Source organism: Neolamprologus brichardi, chromosome 3 (genome assembly GCF_056152115.1).
Source record: "Neolamprologus brichardi isolate AB-2024 chromosome 3, ASM5615211v1, whole genome shotgun sequence".
NCBI classification, from domain to species: domain Eukaryota; kingdom Metazoa; phylum Chordata; class Actinopteri; order Cichliformes; family Cichlidae; genus Neolamprologus; species Neolamprologus brichardi.
Window position 1 is genome coordinate 20,067,562 of NC_142106.1, and position 20,777 is coordinate 20,088,338.

The following is a 20,777-nucleotide window of genomic DNA, read 5'->3' on the forward strand; positions in this document are numbered from 1 at the left end:
ATGTGACTCCTTCACAGTGGTGGGCATCAACAATTCGTCCCTCAGTCAGGGCAAGATGTCAGTTTAAACTTCTGTAACGTCTCAAAGCACCTGATGGAAAACATTCAGCAGAAACAGCCTGAGGTTGTAGCTCCCCAACGAGACAATCGTGACCATAAAATTGGCCAAATTTAAGCCCTAGAACAAAGATTATCTCGTATACCACGACATGCTCCAGCCCCCACAGAGCAACGCGGTTATCATACATTCTCCCTGCAGCAAGGACTGCTGCCACCTCTGTGACCACATGCCATCCATTGTTTTATCAGCTGAGCGTCATATCAGCCTTAACAGGGTCTCCCAAGCTCTGCTGCTACATAACGAGCGGCACAACCGAGTGGAGAGTAGCTTCTGGAAATTTACATGCACTCGAAGTCCTTGAGTGTGGGAAAGGGTGCGCTTTAATGCAGAACACACTTACACACTCACACAAGCTTCAGGTTTTACAAGGTCATCAGAGCGAGAGACTCTGTGGGTCTGCATACCAGAGAGGGAGGGAGGCTGAGCTTTGAAGGATGAACAGGGTGGAGGGAAAAATACACGAAGAAGAGATGTAAGCTGGTGATCTTTTTCCTGTATAGAGAGATTCTGTGTTTTTGGACATTGATCAGTACTATCCGAAAGAGTTTTGTTTGTCTGAGTTGAAGTAATCACAGACCGACTCCATGATGATAAGATCTGGGCTCTGTGTGGGGGTCAGACCATCTGTTGCAGGACTTCTCTTCCTCTCGTCACTCATGATGGTCCTTTCAGATGTTTAAAGATTTACAGCTTGGGATCTGAATGCTGTAGATGGAGGGTTTCTCACACAAAGGACTTCAGACCACCCAAGTATAGTTGGCTTCATACGTCCATTTTTTTGTGTGTGTTTTGTTTTGTTTGAAACTGCTTGTTGAAGTAAATAGACCAGCATGACTTTGCAGACCATCTGCATGCTGTAGAATTACAGCGAGCAATGTGAACTACTCCAGTTGGCCTTAGTCAGTGCATTTTGGAGGACTACAGCAAACTGGAAACTTTGATATTCGTACCCAAAATCTTTCTCTCAGAGTAGCCAAAAACTATTGCAGACTGGCACAAACATAATACCATCATCCCCACTTAAAGCCTTGTTTATTATCACAATGCCAGTATTGTTTGATAACTATTTTTTCCACTGCTTGAATCATGCTGGACTTGCTTCAGTCTTCTCCAGAAAGGTGTCGCCAATCAGAAAAGTGTCTGACACTTTCAAGCCCTCTGTAATCTGAGCTCCAGACTACAAAAACCTACTCTTATTTTGAAAATTCAGTAGCTGCTAAAAATCCAGCACACACGTGGGCAAATGGGAACGAGACCACAGACCACCCTCCATCTAGTCACCAACATCCTAAAACTTAAACTAAACAAACTCTCAAAAATGAATGAAAGCTGCATGAAATTTAAATGTGTTAGAAAAAAAAGGCTTGTATTGAAAATGCCTAAACTACTGGCTGTTCACTTATTCACACGATGCCACCACAGTGGGTAGCTCGTGTTTGGTGTGGCAGAATTTTTCCTGATGAAACCCCCACAGGGATTTCAAACCAGTGATCTTTTGCTTAGAGCCACTAAATAATACCGTACATACTGTTTCAGGTTTTGGAGACTCGCTGCAGTCTCGTCTGTTGTAAAGTTATCGAGTCGTTGCAAAGTTGCTGGAAAATAAAATGATTGTCAGCTCTCTCTGAGATCAGGTTTGTGTTGTTGGTTTGCTTTCAGAGATTTGTATCGAGCAGGAGAGCATCTAATATTCCCAGTCGTCACTTTTCCAAAAGTGGCTTCTCTTGTAAATTCTCAGCATAGAGCGAATTTTAGTTTCTGTAGTTTTTTTATTTGAGATGGGGAAACTTTCTATTCATTACAAAGGATCTGCAGAATAAACATGTGCACAGGAGAAACTTGAAAAACAATAAGACTTAAATCTAGATGATGGAGTTATTTTGAATTATAGGTGATATGAAAAAAATGCAAATCAGCTGATGCACGGTTCAGAAAATACTTTTAAAACCCTACCGCTGACATGGGGACGCTTCTAAAAAAACCCAAACGTTGTATTTTCCACCTACGTCTTCATGCACTCTTTCTGTTTTGCTTTTAACTTCCAGGATTAATTTGCGACACATGTCGAGCATGTTTCTGTGGAGAAAACAGAGCAGTGGAGGGATGAAAAAGACGTAAATTAGAAGCAGACAGCGGGAGATGCTGAATTCAAATTTATGACAAAATGGAAACTACGAGGAGGAGGAGAAAGAGAAGAATTAGTCCCAGATATAATGGAAGGAAAAGGTGGGAGGAAGGAAGTGCTGCGACACAAAGGAAATAAAGTGAGAGGCTTCAAAGCAGCAAAGAAGAGATGAAGGGAGGAGGATTGACCAATAAGTGATGTGATGACAGAGAGAAAGAGAGGTTTATAGATTAGCAGGTCCAGAGGTTAAAGATCATCCGAGGTCCTGATGATTAAGGTGATCAGGATGGCTGTAGCCAGGAGGCGGGGTCAGAGCAGGTCAGGTAAATGACAGCTGCTATGGGAGAAGCGTGTGAAGAGTCTGTTTGGGGATAAAGTATTAAAGCACGGGCTTCAGATGTGTTTCTACTGTAAGACTTACAGTCAATAATACGATACTTAAGGCATTCAGGTAAACAGCATTTTTTACTACTCCTACTAGCCATCAGTCTTCACTCCAGGCAGGAGGGAAGATGGAGCTTCCCTCCTGCCTGGAAGCTCCATCTTCAACATCCATTGTCCGGTATATCCACCGTTACCATCCCCTACACGTGTCCAAACCAGCTCAGCCTCGCTAAATCTTGACCATTGTTCTCACATTAAATGAAAGTCTTGGACATGCATACACATACATGTGTATAAAATCAGTCCAATCCTTCACAGTATTCAACACTAACTTCAGTGTTTGTGTTGATGTCACGCAACATCTCTTCAAAATTTTGCCATAATTGAAAGTCATGCTCAAAGTTGGCCATGCAACAATAATGAGATTTCAGAGTCATATTGTAGCACAGCGAGTTGGTGTAGAATTGGCTTTTTTTTTGGAGTTTTAAGAGCTTAAATGTGTGTGTGTGTGTGTGTGTGGGGGGGGGGGTTCTGAAAACTGACTTTCAAGTTTCAATATCCTGTATTTAAGAAGTTCTAAGTGCTCAAAAAAGCTGGGAAAAAATGAAGCGGCCACCTCATGTACTTCTAAGGTGCTGTAACTTGTAAAGTTTTTATAGTCTCAGGGTGGCGCTGTTCCATGGCTGCATATGATATACTGCAAATGTAGTGTGGGGGAAAATGGCTGTATCCCAATTCAGGGTCTGCAGCCTTAAAGTACGCAGCCTCAACGATCCTCAAGGGAAGCGTACTTAAAGACCGCCAAGGCCGGAAGTGCGAGGCTTGTGAAATGGGACGGTCTAACCTCCGTTGCGCTGCCCAGGTTGCCTAGCAACCATGATACTAACAGCTGGAAACGTTTCATACAGCTTTGTTTGACAGAAATGAAGGAGAAAATCTTTTGTTCATTTGATGGTTTGTTTCTACATGAGCTTTGATCATTCTCTGTAAGATTAAGCTCAGCTATTGAACGGTGTATATTTTAAAGTAAAGGCTTTAAAACCAAGTTAGTACAAACGTCACTAATGTCACATAACTTTGCCGACATGTGGCCAACAGTAATGTTTTAATGTTCTTCGTTATTAAACATTTGCACATAAATAAGTGACATGCTATTCAGTACTTACTTAAAGTTTACTCTTCGGGTGCCCCTCTTCTGCCGTTTTTTTCGGCAAAATTATCCACACCCACCGCCGCGCTATGCATTCTGGGATATGTTGGGCCACGAAGTCTACACCGCCACGTCCTTAAAATTCAGGGAAATTAAGGACGCATTTGAGGGCCGCATTTCGAGCAGCCTTCGAATTGGGACAGCCTTCTTCGCGTCGCGGTGACGTAATCGGCCTTAAAATGCGGCCTTTAAGGCTGCAGACCCTGAATTGGGATACAACCAATGAGTGGTTTCTCGTGGGGTGAGTTAGGAGATGACATTTAGCCCTCGTTCACGTGCAGAGATGGTCCATAATTACTCGCTTGGTGAACACCTCCATCCTCTGCGTCTGCATCGGTGTGAGTTGGAAACACTGGGAACTCAGAGAGACTGCTGAGCCGACTGAACCTGGCAGGTTATCGCTTCCTGTTTGACATAGGTCACAGCCTCTGGTTGGCTTTCGGAGCAGAGAGTTCACTGACCAGCAGAAGGATGTCTTATATCGTTCGTTTTTCATGTTACTCAAAGCAATTTTCACTCACTATCCGGGAGCTTTCAGAGTCATTATTGGACAAAATTGCCGGCACAGCATTTGGTTTCAGTCGTCACTTATAAGCAGCAGCATCAGTTACTAAATGCAGTACATGCTCTGAGAGAGAAGTTCTGAGAACTCAGCTGGTTTCCCATTAAGTCCTCCTGTTTTTAGTAAGTAAAAACAGCTCAGTGCCTCTTTTTTAAAATAAATTGTACTTTTAGAAGAAATGTTCTCTCTGGACACAATCGGTAATGCAGTGGCAACCTTTGTAGATTAAAGTAGCAGGAGACGGGCCACAAGCAGGAATACTGAGCATGCACTGATGATCTGTTTAGCATTGTTTGGAAAGTTTGTCTTTGATTAAGCTCAGAGCAAACTAACAGGCGCCAACATTATATCTGGATCCGGTCTGTAAATGCAATTAAAAAAGACCGAGCGTATCCCGCCTCACGTGTTAATCAGCCTCGTATGGGTTATACATTCAGGTGTTTTTAATATACAGCTTTTCCTCTCTCTCTGTGACACAGCCCAGACAACAGCATCACAAACTCCTCTGAGACTGACGAGAGTGCACGTAACCACCTCAGCACTGATACAGTTTGACCGGCTGCAGGGCTGCTTTGTTGGATTTACAGGTGTTTCCATTTTTCTGAATGCCAAGTTTATACAGCAACTTCCTCCGTGCGCGCGCTCGCATGTAATCGAGATAAGACGAGAAGGGAAAAAACAGAGCGTCTCAGGCCAGCAGGGTAACAAAGGAAGAGAGATCCAGAAGGGGGAAGATAAGGCAAGAAAAAAAAGCTCTACAGGTAAGCGAGGAGGAAGGTGTTGGATGTTTTGTCTCTGCAGGCAGTGAGTGAAAGGCTTGACCTCCCAAATTAACCTCCACCAACTCCCAGAGCTGCCTAATGTGTGTTTGTGTGCGCTTGCGTGTGTGTGCGCGCCTGTAGGAGTGTCACTCGACCTTCAGGTCAATCAGCTGTGAGAAAGCTGCAACCTCCAACAACCCCCTGCTGTGCCCATACATGGGTGTGTGTGTTTGTTTATGTGAAAGCATGTCACATTTATTCCTGTTGCCTGTGTGGCCGTTCTTTCAGAGTAACGTCACAATGTTTACAGTGGTCGGCTTTCAGCTTTGGTTCAGACACAGTTCTCTTTTGTGCTTTGCTGTTACGGTGATGGGTGACAGGGATCCGTGTGAGCCGAAAGCTCACGCTTCACACTTTGGATCTGTATGATGTCATATGACACGTTCCTGAATAAGTTGTAGCCAGAATTTCAAAGTTCCCAGTCAGAATTTGAGTCTTGAACCCCATCTCAAGTCAAGCAAAGACAGCGACAGTAGTTTATTTCATGAGGTGATTGGGACATGGCAGCAGAGAGGGGATGTCCCTAATATGGGCGTCTCAGAAGCCCCACCCACCTACTGTTTAAACCCTCTGTTTACCACGAACAGGTAGTTGGTCAAAAAAAGTCAAAATGGCAGCAGCCAAAAACACCAACGCTGAAGCTTGAAAGTGTTCTGTGAAGTAATGAAAAACTTTTTAAATTGTGAGAAAAAGTCTGGGTATTTATTTTTTAGTGTTACTTCCTGTAAGCGTGTAGATATATATATTTTTAGACTGGTTTACTTCAGCAGCTTTGCTTTGTGATGTGGAAACAAACCGATTCGTGGTTTTGTCGAGATGTCAGTTTCATGAACGGATGGCTCAAAAAAACTGTTTCACAAGATACTTGACGAAAGGGAAACAATTTGAAGTGTTATTTTAAATGAGCCAGTAATTTACTGGCCTGACCTATTAAACATCTAATTTGCTAATATGCTCGTGCCACTTCATTAGGTACACGTTGCTAGTATAGCATTCCTGGATTTATTTTGTTTTTGTTTTGGACAAAAAACTCAGTCAAAAAAAGGTCATGTAGCCTTAACCACTGAGGAAATGACCAATCAACAGCCCACAAACAATAACAAGGTGCACCGTTGAAGAAGGCGATAAAGGTTCACATATTTGGCGCTGTGAGACAAAATCACCATTGTCCTTCTTTTTGATACATAGAAATGGAAACTATGTTTTCAAAAGGAGTCTTTCCAGTGCTCTGTTTTCCATGCTGCACAGTGCTGTCTATGTGTGGACAAAAGGCCAAAACTCATAGAAAAAGTTGCATTTACCAAAATAGCTGTGTCTGTGTGGACGTAGCCTGTCACAGCAGCAAACAGGCCGGGCAACATTTTTTCCTTCATTCTTTTTATTTTTCATTGTGGTGATCCTTTGTGAATTGTAGCCTTGGCTTTGTGTCCTTAGGTGACAGGAGTGGTGCGTGTTGTGCTATTCTGCTGCTTTAAGGCCTATTGTGTTGTGCATTCAGAGATGCTTTTCTGCATACCTTGGTGGTGAGCGGTTATTTGAGTTACTGCTGCCTTCCTGCCAGCGTGAAGCACTCTGGCCATTCCCCTCTGACCTCTGACATCATTGAAACCGTAGAGATGGTCGTGCGGGAAAATCCCAGCAGATCTGCAGCTTCTGAAATACACCCGTCTCGCTCAGTCTAATCCTACGTTTGAACGTGGGCAGGTCATCTCAACCGCATGCCTCAATGCACTGAGTGCTGCTATGTGATTGGCAGGTTAGATATGTGCATTAATGAGCAGGTTAACAGGTGTATGACAATAAAACTAGTTTATTAATCCCAGAGGAAATGATGTGGTCACATTTGGTCCAAGACAGTAAGAGCAGTAACTAAATTAAATACTATAATGATATAAATCAAATTCATTATAAATATCCCAGTATATTACACTGTTACACTAAATTACATGTGTGTGTTTGACACTGAGGTGTCTCTGCAGAGGATGTGATATTAAGGGTGTGTAACTGTTGCAGTGTGTACCTAACGAAGTGGCCGGTGAGATATTTTAATCATTTAATTCTGTCTTTCCTCCTGTTCGGAACCTTTGATGTGTGTCTGCGGTCATTAAAAGCAGCTGCTTGTTTCCTCTAAACGCTTTGGACTCAAACTCGAGTGTTTTCGTGGTAATTAAGGTTACAACGACGATAATTACCGTGCATTGGACACGCACACACTCTCTCACACACACACGGACACGCACAGAGGCTCCACCCTCCCTCTCACGAGGCACGGAGAGGCATGTCCCTGCGTGTTCCCGTGGAGGTCGAGCCGCATAGAGCCGGAGCGCAGAGAGGGAGTCAGTCAGCGTGTGGATCCTGAAGCAGCAGCAGCAGCTCGGCGGCTCCTCTCAAACTCATCGATTAGCGCCCCATGGATGTGTGACGTCACGCCCATTCTCGGATATCCCTCTTTATTTTTATTTTCCCACATTTTATTTCCGGATTCATTCATTTGAACTTTGTAATATATATTTTTTCCACCCCTCGGGGCTCCGGGAGGCTCGTACCTACCGGAGGGGGCAGCCATGGGTTTCTACGGCACCTTGAAGCTCATCTTCTACAAAGTGAGTATCGATTAGAGACGAGCGGCGGATCGATAAGGGCGGTTGTGGTGCAGATGTTGAAGGTTGTCAGGCTCGTGCGCCGGCATGACAAGGCGTTTCTCTCACTGACAGCGAAATGCTTCGGGGGCGCGTGCGTGTGCGCGTGCGAGCGTGGACCACTGCGGAACCAGAGAGGGGGGGCACCTCATCCGTGTCCTCCCTCTCCTCCCCGTGTCACCCTCTCTGTGATTGATTATTGGTGATAGATTTTACTGCTCAGCCGCGGGTGTAACCTGTAAACGGTGACATAAAATCTAAAAATCTTATTTAAATTCTTTAGATTCTGAACTTCAGTGTCTAATATTTATTTCATGATTTATAGCTACAAACCTCGATAATAATTAACATTTTCCCTCCCTGCCCTGTGAAAATGCAGGTGGAGGAGGTGCGCTCCACGGTAAACTCCTCAGTGTTGGTCCCATATGGTTTATTAAACCTTCACAAAGTGACTTGTGCTCCTTGAAATGAGTGATGTTTTGCAGCACAGCTGCTGTGATCTGTGTTGTTTGGCTTAGATGTTTCTGCCTAAACCCACAAAAGTCATATTGTTCATATTTAACATAAATACAGGAGTGTATTTCACTGTACTGTCATGTAAATAGACCCTTTTTGGCAGGTGAGACTTGAGTTACATTTTTTTTAGTCGGCCCTAACGTCAATATCTATGTTTGTTCCTCTTTCAGGCACAAAACCTTATGAAGGTGACATTTTTCCTCCCTGCACTGTGAAATGCAGACAAAAGGTGGTTTAGTCCACTGTGCAACCATGCAAACGCCACCATTTTAGGCTGGTGGGGTTTAATAAAGGTTGAAAAAGTACTTTAAATCAAATTAACCTCAAACTGCAAGATGAAAACGTAAAAACCTGACACCTCCTGCCCTTTGTAAATCTGGGATATTTTACAGTACAGCTGTGATAATCTCTAGCAGCTGTGCTATTTGGCTCATAAATGCTGGGTAAGCCCTGAAAAGTGACATTTCTTCCTCCCTGTACTCTGAGGCACAATTAAATTCAGGGCACTTTACTCTGCACGTGGTAAAATTGCAATTTTACAGGTCAAATGTGATTTCATAAAGGTGAAAAACATACGATTGCAGAGAGAACTTCATAGAATGACGCCTTGCAAACTTTTTTCCCCCCTGAAAAATAAGGAAGGCTGACAGTAGCTGATATAATTTGCTTTGTTTGGCTTAAATTTCTCAAAATTGGCTCTTTCTTTCTTCCACAAACCTTTAAATACCATCACTCTGCTTTGTTTGCCTCATATACGCTGGTTAAACGAGAAAAAAAAAAGTCTGTACTCGTTGTTGGTGCTGCGAGCCACAGGAATGAAACCTTGACAGTAACTTTTCTTTCTCCCGACACTGTGAAAACAAACAAAGGTGGAGCCTTTCACTGCACAGGCATGTCAGTGTCAGTATTCTGCCATATCTGTGGTCAGATACGAGAGAAAAACACATGAAATCAACTCCAGTCAGGACCAAGGTGAGGATCCAAATGACAATAAAATCAGGTCAATATTAAAATTTAAAGGAAACTGTATCACTAAACCTCCTCAAAAGACAGATTGTTAGGTTCAGTCTGTATAAAACACCAGAATTCACATTGAAATCAAGCTAACGCTGAGTGTGTAATGGTCAGTCACATCTTCTGTTACAGACCACAGGAATGAAGCCTTAGAAACTGACACTGCTTCTTCTCTGAAAACACAAATGAATGAAGTCTTTCTACTGAGCAGCTGGGTCAGCGTGTGAGGTTTAATACAGGTCAAAATTCATTTCAGTCAAGCTTCACTTTAGTACTTAGTAGTTAAGTGCTTGGTTAAGACTACACGATTAAAACCTTGAAAGTGTTTGACAAAACACTGGACATGAGCTAAAATGCCAACTCAAACTAATCTATAGTGTCTACCTGTTTATCCTTTAATCTGCAAACAGCAACAGTTAGAAACTGTTTATATTTTATGTAAATATTTATATTGATCCCAACGCTACCATGTAAACTTTGTGTTCCAGACCGATGAAGCTTTTTATGAAGCAGATAATATCTATTAACCTGAATTAAGAGGATACAAGACTTTCATTTCTAATGCTAATTTGTCTTGTTGGCTTCAAACCACAGCAGCAGAAAGTTAAAAACGGTTATTTGCCTCCATCCGGGAGTGGAAAACAAAACAAAGTAATTGATTAAACGGATACGTGACTTCTACATCAAATGCTCATTTATCGTCACAGCTTCAAACTGAAGGATTGAAAGCTTAGAAATCCATTTTTTCACAGTTCACGTTTAAAATGGTGTTTAAAACGATCAGTATCCATGACGATCAATTAAACACAGGATTGTTTTTTGTCTCCTTAATGGCCGTGTGATTATTTTTAAGTTAAAAAGATGTTTCAAAGAAGAAAAGATACAATGCTCCTTTAAATTGACAGTTTTATCTGTAACACGGCTGCATAAATAGAAGGACTGAGCTCGAAAAAGCTGCAGGAAACCTGCAAAATCTAATACAAACGAATTCAACTCTATTTAAATTGAATCCTTCACCTCGCTGCACTTTGAAAATATGAATAAAAGATGCACCTTAGAGACAGCAGCTGCTGCAAAACTGCAATTTGTGGAGGCAGAAATCTACTTAAAGTCACATAAAACTTTAATAACTAGTGTTTGTTTGCGTTTGGAGCTTCAAATGGACGTTAGCTCCTTCGCTATGTTGTAAAAACACAGATTATGGAGGGAGACTTCACATTAAATCCCGGCAAAATTGCACCTAGGTCGATGTAAGGCCATGGCGTATCCTCTTCTCATTATTATAAACTTGATTTAAGGTGAAGCTGCAGAGATACTAACCCTCCAAAAAGTCCCAGTATGCAGTTTAGCTTGATTGGGACATTTTTGCTGCTGAAGCAGAGATGTGTCCCTCCTCTCTGCCACCCACCCGAAAGCCAAAGTCGTCTGGTTTTAACTGTAAACACATTCTTCAGTTTTCCAGCCCCCCAAGGTCAAGTTTTTTCCTTTTTATTTTATTTATTTATTTTTTCCGGCTTAATCAAATCCACACAGACGCAGCATCTGTTATTAAAATCCAGCGACACAGAGTCTGAAAATGGAGAGCAGATTATAAGTTTATGTTAGGGAGTGAAGAACGCCCTCTGATAATCTACAATCTGAAATATTTACAGGTGCTTCTTGCTCATGTTTAATTTTGAACACACACAGATGCTATCCCCTGCATGTGTGTGTGTTGGAGGCTATTTTGGAGCGGCGCTGCACCGCCGACATTCCTCTGATTTTCTGCATTCCTGCGTTCATTCACAGCGAGAGACGCTCAGAGAAGAGCGAGCGAGAGATGGAGAGGGCTGATTCAGACCTCGCTTTGTCTAAGTTGGCGGCGTAGGTGTTTCCAGCATCTCTGCGGTTCAAAAGACGGCCTCGGGTTTATCTGCAGCTCTTTGATGATGTGGACTCGGCTCCAGCCGTTTGGTCGTCTTTCTGACCGCAGGGTCAACCCAGAAACCCACAAACATCCGTGGGAACTCCTCTAGCTCTTACTGCGCTGGCATCATGAGTGCAGACACTGGTTGCAGGCTAATATGAATTAGGCTGGCTCACATTAATACTGTGGAGATGATTGTGAAGATAATTGGGGCATTGCGAATGATTAGACCACGTAGACCGAGGAAGGCCAACGTTTTCCCCCAAATGCCAAACTAAGTTAGATACAGTAAGTGAACAGTCACACACTGAAGAGCTAAATTAAAAAAATAAACAAAACATGACACATTTGCTGAAATATGCCATGACCATGCTGGGCAGCATAGTGTTGCCTGTAAGGTCATGGGTTTGAACCCGCTGAGCAAGTGACTGTAGATGTGAGTGTGAATGGTTGTCTGTCCCTGTGTTAGCTTTGTGATAGACAGTAAATAATGGGCTTTACGTCATATATAGAACATATGTCTTGTCAATATTTGTTTTAGTATAAGACCAGCTGTTAGTTTGGTATTTGTTGTGTTACCATCTCTAGAGCTCCAGTTTGTTGTCTGACTTATTTAGTCTGAGTCTTACTTTTTACTGTGGAAGTCGTATCCATCAGCCTCTTTAATCAAGTGGAAATAAAATCCATAGCCAGCCGCAGTAGTCCTCAGTGTGCCCTGATCTTTTCCAGTTGTTGGAAATGGTCTTTGTGTGGTTTGTTTTGTCTGTGCAGATTTGAAGTCATTAGTCCTCGTCCCATGCTTTAGGCACATATACAATCGAAATGTCTTCTGCTTTTGTTTTTCTGTGCTGATGCTAAACTTCTAGCTGCGCGTGTTTATTTTAGCTGATTTCCGTTGAGGAAGGATACGGTCAGATTAACCAGTTTTTTTGGCCCTTGGGTAAAAACTGCTATTGCAGCCAGAGCTCCTGTGGCGTTTGAAGTGGTTTGTGGAGAAGTTAAAGCTTTTTAAAATGGTTTTTCACATGGAGAGTCTTTATTCTTTATGACGTGCAACCCCACCATTACCTGATCAGACGGATCAGGTAATGATCTAACAGACTTATTTTATGGTATTTGCAAATAATCAAATCACCAGCGTGCAGCAAAGTGGGGCTTTGGGAGCTCGGTTGGTAAATCCAATTAGTTAGGCCTACAAAGCTCCTTTTGGCTCTGTTGTTGTTCCAAAACGGGAGGGTTACAGTCTGTGATGGTTTCTCTTTTTATCTGTCATCAGATGAAGAGGAAGTTGGACCATGGTCCAGACGGCCGGCCGTTCCCTTCGGGGAAGAAGCACTGCAAAGGCAACGGATACCTCAGGTACCACATTTGATTTCTTACCGTCAGAACGAATTTCACAAAACTGTTGAACTAAACTAGGAATACTTGGAACAACATGCTAATGTGCTCTAATAACATGAAGTGAACAAAGATCCTGTCACTGATTTACCTGCTTTGCACCAAAATGGCACCCAGGCTGGAGCTAGTTTCACATGCAAACAAACACCACATTTAAAACTGGTCGTCGATGTAACTGAACCTCCATAAATGTTAATCATCCGTCTGGTTTACACCCAGCACCCGTCGCTTCAGTTGCTCCTTCAAGGTTTTAATGAGTTGGACTCGTAACACACCCATCTTACATTATTACTATTATTATTTGCCTGCTGCTGCACATTGCCCAATATAGTTATTTTAATTGCCAAATCACTGATAGCATGTGATGCTGTGTGGATGCCCCTTAAAACAGCAGCCCACAGCAACACAAAATTCAAAGAGTTTTTTTCTTCTATTTATTTTTTGTGCATTCTTTTTTGCTACAAAGCTGCTTTTGTGCATTTTTGCCCCTTCCCAAAAGCCCACACCTACTTGGTTTTTAGCTCAGCTCTAGCAAACATGACGAAAAGACAAAATCTACTTGAAGCAAACCAAACTCACAAGGTTTGTGTAGGTGAACCTGGGGAATGATTATTGGTTGCCTTGGGCTTCCTGTATCACACTGATAGCTCGGCGTCTCCTATCCATTCTGCTTTTGGCAGCGTGCAACAGTTGGCTGCCAACTCAGTTCTCCATTGCTCCCCCGGGCTTTTAGTTGCTCTCATCTGCACCTGCAGACATCCTGCAGCAGAGACGAACCAGCAAGACAGGGTTTACATTCAGAAACACCCCGTCGACTAGACCCGACACTCTGACTGGCGTCTATCTTCCCTGTGTTGGTTTTGATTGGTGATTCTGTCCATGCAGATTTTGTGACACAGTGTCCAGAGAAGTTTAAGTCATCGCTCTCCTAACATTTATGAATATAGCAGCCACAGTGGATTTGATCCAGGAATCATTTGTATTGAATTTTAATAACAAATTGGTGATTTAATTAGAATGTTAAATGGTTAAATTAGATCAGCTTTACCCGTTCAGAGCATAAACCAAAAGGATGAAAGAAAGGTGTAACAGACTCCTGCATGCATGGATGGATGTTTTATGGGTTTACGATGGTAAACAGTCACATACTGCTCCTGCATCTCTCTGCAGTCCATCCAGTCTGGTTCAGGCCACGCCCACCACATTCGGTGACCTACGACTGGCTAACGGGCATTCAGCTCAGCGACGACGCGTCACCTCTGGTCCGCCACCCTCCGGCCTGCAGGACTGGCTCCACACCTTCCAGGTCAGCACACACATGTTCTCTCAGATAATCCAGAGATTATATTTACACAAAATCCAACAAAGAACTTTTAATTAGCAAAATTTCAGTGCACAGCTTATTTGCACATCCGAGCAGAGAGACACTGGTCCTGGTTTTTCAAGGACAGCAGCTAAACTGCAGCTTTTCTTGATTTTTAGTAAAGTGTGGTGTATCTTCCGCTCGCTACACAAACACAGTAGCAGAGTGGTGCTGCCCTTAAGCTGTTCTTATGTAACTAAAAAAACATACAAGTACAGACACACAAAGCGATGGGAGACATTTAAATGGAGGGAAAAAAACATGATCTCTTTGGAGAGACCGTTCAAACCAGTTTAGAGATAAGGGAATAAAAACAAAAAGTAAAGGATGACACACCCTGAAATGCACATAGAAGAGGAGAAATATAACAATATAAAATAATAAGTAAATTATACAGGAAAACAAAGCGGTACAAAAATGTTAACACTTTATATGGAGGCACTTTAGTGGCAACAGTAAATGTAAATCTTTGTCTCTTCATCCTGTGCTAATGTTTCCCCTCGCTGCCTTTTCACACAGATGTGGAGCGGCCCTGAGCGGCTGCTGGCTCTGGACGAGCTGATCGACAGGTGTGAGACCAGCCAGGTGAAGCACATGATGCAGGTCATTGAGCCTCAGTTCCAGAGAGACTTTATATCACTTCTGCCCAAAGAGGTACAGCACAAAAGCAGTCCGCTCTGCTGTCTGAGAAATGTGGCCCCGTTGATGAGCAGTGCGCTTCAAATATTGTGTTTTATCACCGTGTTTGCAGCTAGCCCTGTACGTGCTCACCTTCCTGGCTCCCAGAGACCTGCTGCAGGCCGCTCAGACCTGCAGGAACTGGAGGACCCTGGCTGAAGACAACCTGCTGTGGAGGGAGAAATGCCGCGAGGAAGGTAATGACGATCGTCACGTTTTATTCATTAAGACTTAAAACTTACGATTGAGCCCTTAAGAGACTAAGAGAAACCTTTTTTTTTTTAATACACTTTTATAATCTGAAGTCTTTTCTGCAACCAAAGGTCATTTTGAGAAAAAAAAAGAAGAAACACTTCTGTATTCACTTCACAAGTCATTGTTTTATTGATGAAACCTGAGCTTACAGGAATTATATTCGGCTACATTTAACATAAACGTCTTACATGTAAGACGTTTATGTTAAATGTAGCCATTATGCTATGTTGTAACATTGCTTGTTACAATGTAATGCACAATGCAACATTCTTCATAGAAAACGTAACATAAAATGAAAATACTGAAGATCATGAATGTTGGAATATCATCAGTGTGAAATTTGGAAACGTTAAGAATTGTAGATTCGTTTATATTCAACAGATTTATAATAAATTGCACTCAGTGTTTGTTTAAGGCTGTGGAAGTAAGTTTTCCTTTTTAGGTTGAAACAATATGATAAATTTTGAGGTTTAATGAAGAATTATTTTCATTATTCTTTTCATTTCAGTTTTATTTACACAGCGCCAAATCACAACAACAGTCACCTTAAGGCACTTTATATAGTAAGGTGGAGCCTACAATAATAATACATACTGCATACATTAACTACTAATATTTTCCACTTTTTTGTTCTAAAAAAACTTCTACAGTTTATTGATTTGTGTGTTAGTCTGTGTGGTCTGTGATCCAGAGATATTCACTTTACTGTGGTTTATTTAAAAAATGAACAAACTGCATTAGATAAACGTGTATTATCTGCTTGGTTAACGAAGCAGTTAATGTTCCTTGGCGAGATGATCATCTCAGCTATAATTAAATCATAAAAAAATGATTGGAAGTTTGACCATGAGAGGACCTCAGCAGCTTTAGCAAATCCAATTTAAAAAAATGCAGAAAAGGCACCTCAATATTTAAATGATTCAATCAAAGGCAAAATGAAGTAGATTGCAGTTTATTTTGAGGTTGAGGGTGGTAATTACATTTAAAAGCCCAGGACAGCAGCCCATTGTTATATTAATTTCCTTCTGTTTTCTGTTGCGAGTGTGAGTTTTATCAGGTCGCACCTGAAGGCTGCAGGTGTTTTTCCACTGTTTTCACAGGGGAATATGGAAACCAGAATACAAATAGAGAGACGGGAACTTGCTGGATGTATGGTGCTTTCTAACCTGAGTGAAACATGCAAATACAGCCACACACAGTCACTGCACCTTCATTCAGCGCAATGCAGTGGCTGTGTGCGTGTGTGTGTGTGCGTGTGTGTGTCTGGGAATTCTGCCAGTCAGCCGAGATTCACTGCCTGCGCTCAGCAGCCATACCAATGAGGCTACCTAACGTTAGCGCCACACCACAGCCATACTAATGAAGCCGATGCTGACTGCAGCTCACCAGCTTCACAAATAAGGCTAATTATCGACTCCCCTGCCGTACCGCCGGGATCGGTGTCGACGTTAGCAAGAACTCAGCAAGAATATAAATGCAGCTAACCTTCATTAACCACACTCATCTTACATACTAATGAATGTTGGCTTAAAGTAGGTCTACTTTAGTAAAGTCACAGTAGATGCTATTCCACTACACTATGGTGAACCTCAGGTATGGTGATGAAACGTAATCTCGCAGTAAAAACATTCCTGGATAGAAAAAAACACAATGAAGCATCATCGGTCATGGACTGGCCTCCCCAAATATTGACTCTGAAGTTCATTAGAAATCTGTTTTTGTCTTATAATCTTTATTTAAATCTGCTCATCAGATTTCCTATTTTCCTCCCAAAAAGGTGTAGCAACAACAAATAAAAACAGGTTGATGGGGTATTTTCATCCCTGCGTCATGCAGGTGGGCGACATGAACACCTGAGTTAGTGAATGTGATAACTTGAAAAAGAGGCGACGTAGGATTTTTTAATTAATATGCGCATCTGTGAGGAGACGGGTGAGACTGAGCGCCCCATTTTTTAAATGTATCCTCTTCTTTTACCCCCTCCCCTCTACAGGTATATCAGAGTGCGCGTCGTCTCGTCGCAGGCGATCAAGTGCTGCAGTCAGTGAGTGGAAATCGACCTACATTAGACAACATCGCATAGAGACCAACTGGAGGAAGGGGGACACACGGGAACCCATGGTAACGCACACACCGCCTCGGTTCAGCAGCATCGGTCTGAGATGTAAATGTGAACTGATTGTCTTTAAATGTCTTTGCAGGTGTTAAAAGGCCACGATGATCATGTGATCACGTGCCTGCAGTTCAGCGGCGACCTGATTGTCAGCGGCTCAGACGACAACACGCTCAAAGTGTGGTCCGCCATCACCGGCAAGGTAGGACGCAACAGCATGGACGGACGTATCGATTATGGAAATGATTGTTTTCTTTTGCTTCAACCACACGATCACATGCGTTGCGTGTGTGTGTGTGATTGTTTGTGTCGCCTAGCAAACAAAGTGTGCGCTTTTATTTTGGAACATTGTGAAATTTCTAGAAGCGATGCTTTTATTATGAAATCCACATATTAAAGTACATACAGTGTGAATATTTCTGCAGCTCCTTTTACTCTGCAGGAGCTGTTTCGCTAAAAAAAGTGAGGCTTTTATTTTCGCAAGTCAAATTTGGTACAAATATGACTTTTATTTTGTAGTACTTCACAATAAAGCCTATCAGATAAATGATTTACCACCAACCTAAAAATGAACAAACCATATAGACTTTGACAAAATTAAGATTAAGAAACTGCCATGAAATCTTCTGTAAAGTTGATCTAAATAAGCCCAAATTCATCGAGCAAAACCAAGGATTTATATCTTCATACCCTGAAACACGTGTGCTAGAAGTAACCTGTGAAGCTGTTGTCTGACCTGAAACTGTTTCAATCCCCCTTAAACAACAAAATGATTGGATGTGCATCAGAGGTCAGTGAGGGTGGTGTCTGCCCATGCAGAAATAATCACTGTTGCACACCATTATCAGATCTCAATGTTTCCTTCTTTGGAGTCAGAGTGGTGTGATTTGGACCGATAATTGAACTGGGACGAGAAATGAAGAGTTTTGCTTCAGGAGCCAACTCGGTGTGTCTGCACCTCCATCAGGGGAATACAGGAAGGCGATGTTTATCTTTAATGAGTAAAAACTAACAGAAACACTATAATGTGACATCCCTGCTCTGCAGGATGTGAGGAGAGTGATGTGGAGTGCTTTTGTGTCTGACATAAACATGTGAAACCAGTTCAGACTAAAGAGTGAAACGCTCCTACGAACACCTTCAGACTGGTGAGCAAAGCACATGGAAGAGCTGCAGGTAGATGCAGGTGTGGCTGGTTGAGCGAAAGATGAATGAGTGAATCTTTTGTCCTGGGCAGGTATTTGTGTAGGAGGCTGTCATCAGGAGGAAGTGAGTTACCTGTAGATCAGTTAGCAAGCGGGCGCTCATTCACACGTTTTCATACAGAGGAAGAAACACAGAGCAATTAAAGCAATGAGTAACTCCCTGGATTTGATCCAGAATGGCTGCTGAGTTGCTAGATTTGCTTTTAGAAGGACTTTCGAGTCCACAACAGGTGCTCGAGTTCATGGACAAATTTCACTTCAGCCTGGAAATGTGAACATCGGGGTGCGACGAGAGGAAACTGTCAGTCTGGGCTTAATCGTCTGGAAGTCAAACATATGTTTACCACATTTCAAGGTCCGATTTCAAAGAATCGGAGCTCAAATATGTTTGGGTTTAAATTTGAAGCTATCAAGTGTTTAATCAAGGTGACCTTGAGAATTGTCAGTAAAAGACATTATCATGAAATAATGGGACTCTCCTGCGTGCGAGCTGCACTCAGCTTCAGATTTGACCTGAATAAGATTTTAATATGTAGGCCAGCGTGACCTAATAGGACAGTGAGAAGCTCAGAGTGGCTAAACGGACTAAACACAGGCGGAACAGTCGTGTCAGTCGGGGTGTGTCGCTGGGAAGCTATTTGTGTACACAGACACACACACACACACACAGACATACACCACCCGAGGCATCTCTGTTTGAATACTCACATTTGTGTTAAAGGTGTAGAGAAAGTGTCTGTTTCTGTTGGCGCGTTTGTGTTTTTGTAAACCTTCCTGTTTAACACCCGCAGACTGTTAAACACACAATATGCAATCAGAGTGCATTCAGAAAGGTGACAGGCTCTCGTTTACCTTATTTCAGACCATGAAAAGCTCCTTAAATAAACAGGGAACATTGCTGGAATATAAATCCCTCCTTTGTCCTCAGAGAAAAGATGCCCGGACTCATCTTAAGCCAGCTAAGCTTTTGCCATTGTTGCAGATTCTCGGTCTACCCGCTGCACCAAGACGAGGATAATGTAATGTTGACATAAAGTGCAGCCCTCTCTGCAGAAGCCAAGAAGCTGTCTGCTTGCAAGTGCACGTCCATGCTGCAACCGATCATCTTAATTTAACTCTGCAAAATGTTCTGCAAGAGGAGGTTGTTTTACACCAAATAACAGTTTTATGGGTCCCTGCAGGTCCTTTTAAGATAAAGTAACCATGACCAGGATGACATCTTTGATTGTGCTGAAGAGATTTCAGCTGAAGTTAAACTAAGGCCGGGCTCATGTAATACCAATTTGCTTCAATCTTGTGCTCTTGACTTTCCTGGTTTCAGTGTTTTTACTGTTTGCTCATCTTGTTTTATAAGGAAAGTCCACTTTAAGAAAAGGAGAGTAATACCAGAAGAACAATCCTGAACATGTTCCAGGCTTAAAACACTAGCAGACTGTTGTGATTCCTTCACCTTCACCTCCTCCGTCCTCTTTGCTCTGGTGACGCTGTGTTCCCAAGCCAGCTGAGAGCTATACTTTCCCTTGTGTCCTCCTAACGAGATGCCCAGGAGGCATCCACACCCCATCCTGAACCACTTCAGGGTTCCTGTCGGTGTGGAGGATGCCCCTGAGTAACCGAGCTCCTCAACTCTTTTCCCCTTAAGATGGTATTAGACCAACTCCCTTCTACCCTTAATGATGAGTTCTGTCACCTGTACATAAATTTGAAAAACTTACAGAAGTCGTGACGCATCTTTTTAAGCTCGTTAAACTACTATGACTGTTTTTTTTCGAGGACAGCTGTGTAGGCAGCGAGCACGCTCACCTGTTGTTATGAAGTATGACAGAAAATGCTCAGTTCAGAAAAGAGAAACAAAGCTAAATCCTTGTAAGCATCAAAGGTGGAAAGAGTTAAGCCTCGGTAAACCCGCTGCGTGGGACACTCTGCGTGGCACGGTGACGTCACACAGTCACATCCATTTATCACTGCTGTTAGCCGCAGCAGCATTCTGCAGAACGACGGGTGTCGCCACTCAGACAAACCTCCACATCATGAGAATTTGAGTATTTTCCACAAAGTTTCATCTTTTTCAAATTGTTGCCGCATGTCCGTCTGTGTAATGTGTGAGCTCCTGGTGCATTGTTGAAACTGCAGTTAAACCCACACGATGGTACACTCACGCCTTTAACCGAGCTGCAGCATCAAAACACACAAAATTGTAAAATTTGAGACATGCAGGACTGCGGCGGCTCACGACAGCACATGTGACGTCATTTTGGAAAATGATAAATGATAAATGATCTGGTTCTTATGCAGCGCTTTCTACGCTGCCCGAGCACTCAAAGCTCTCCATGCAACAGGCGTTTTTCTCTCTACGCCAGAGTGCTTTGTGTCTGACATTCACACATGAGCTGCTCTACATGTGGCTGTGGCTCAGGCGCTAGAGCCACAGTTTGACATTAACCATGGCTCGTTTCAAGAGTCTCTAC

At 42.6% G+C, this 20,777-nt stretch overlaps 1 protein-coding gene across 2 annotated transcripts in view; it reads left to right on the plus strand.

Annotated features, from left to right (window-relative positions):
• The window catches only part of LOC102781423 (F-box/WD repeat-containing protein 7-like), a 50,758-nt gene that overhangs the window by 22,306 nt on the left and 7,675 nt on the right, over nt 1-20,777 (plus strand). Inside the window, exons 1-7 of one of the 2 annotated variants that reach the window (XM_006806092.3) lie at nt 7,515-7,825; nt 12,574-12,656; nt 13,866-14,001; nt 14,578-14,712; nt 14,810-14,933; nt 16,985-17,112; nt 17,193-17,306. In XM_006806092.3, the coding sequence (XP_006806155.1) occupies nt 7,787-7,825; nt 12,574-12,656; nt 13,866-14,001; nt 14,578-14,712; nt 14,810-14,933; nt 16,985-17,112; nt 17,193-17,306 (759 nt within the window). In that variant the 5' untranslated portion in view covers nt 7,515-7,786. Of the gene's footprint in view, nt 1-7,514; nt 7,826-12,573; nt 12,657-13,865; nt 14,002-14,577; nt 14,713-14,809; nt 14,934-16,984; nt 17,113-17,192; nt 17,307-20,777 lie in introns of those variants that run through there. The other variant, XM_087833575.1, reaches the window with a different exon arrangement.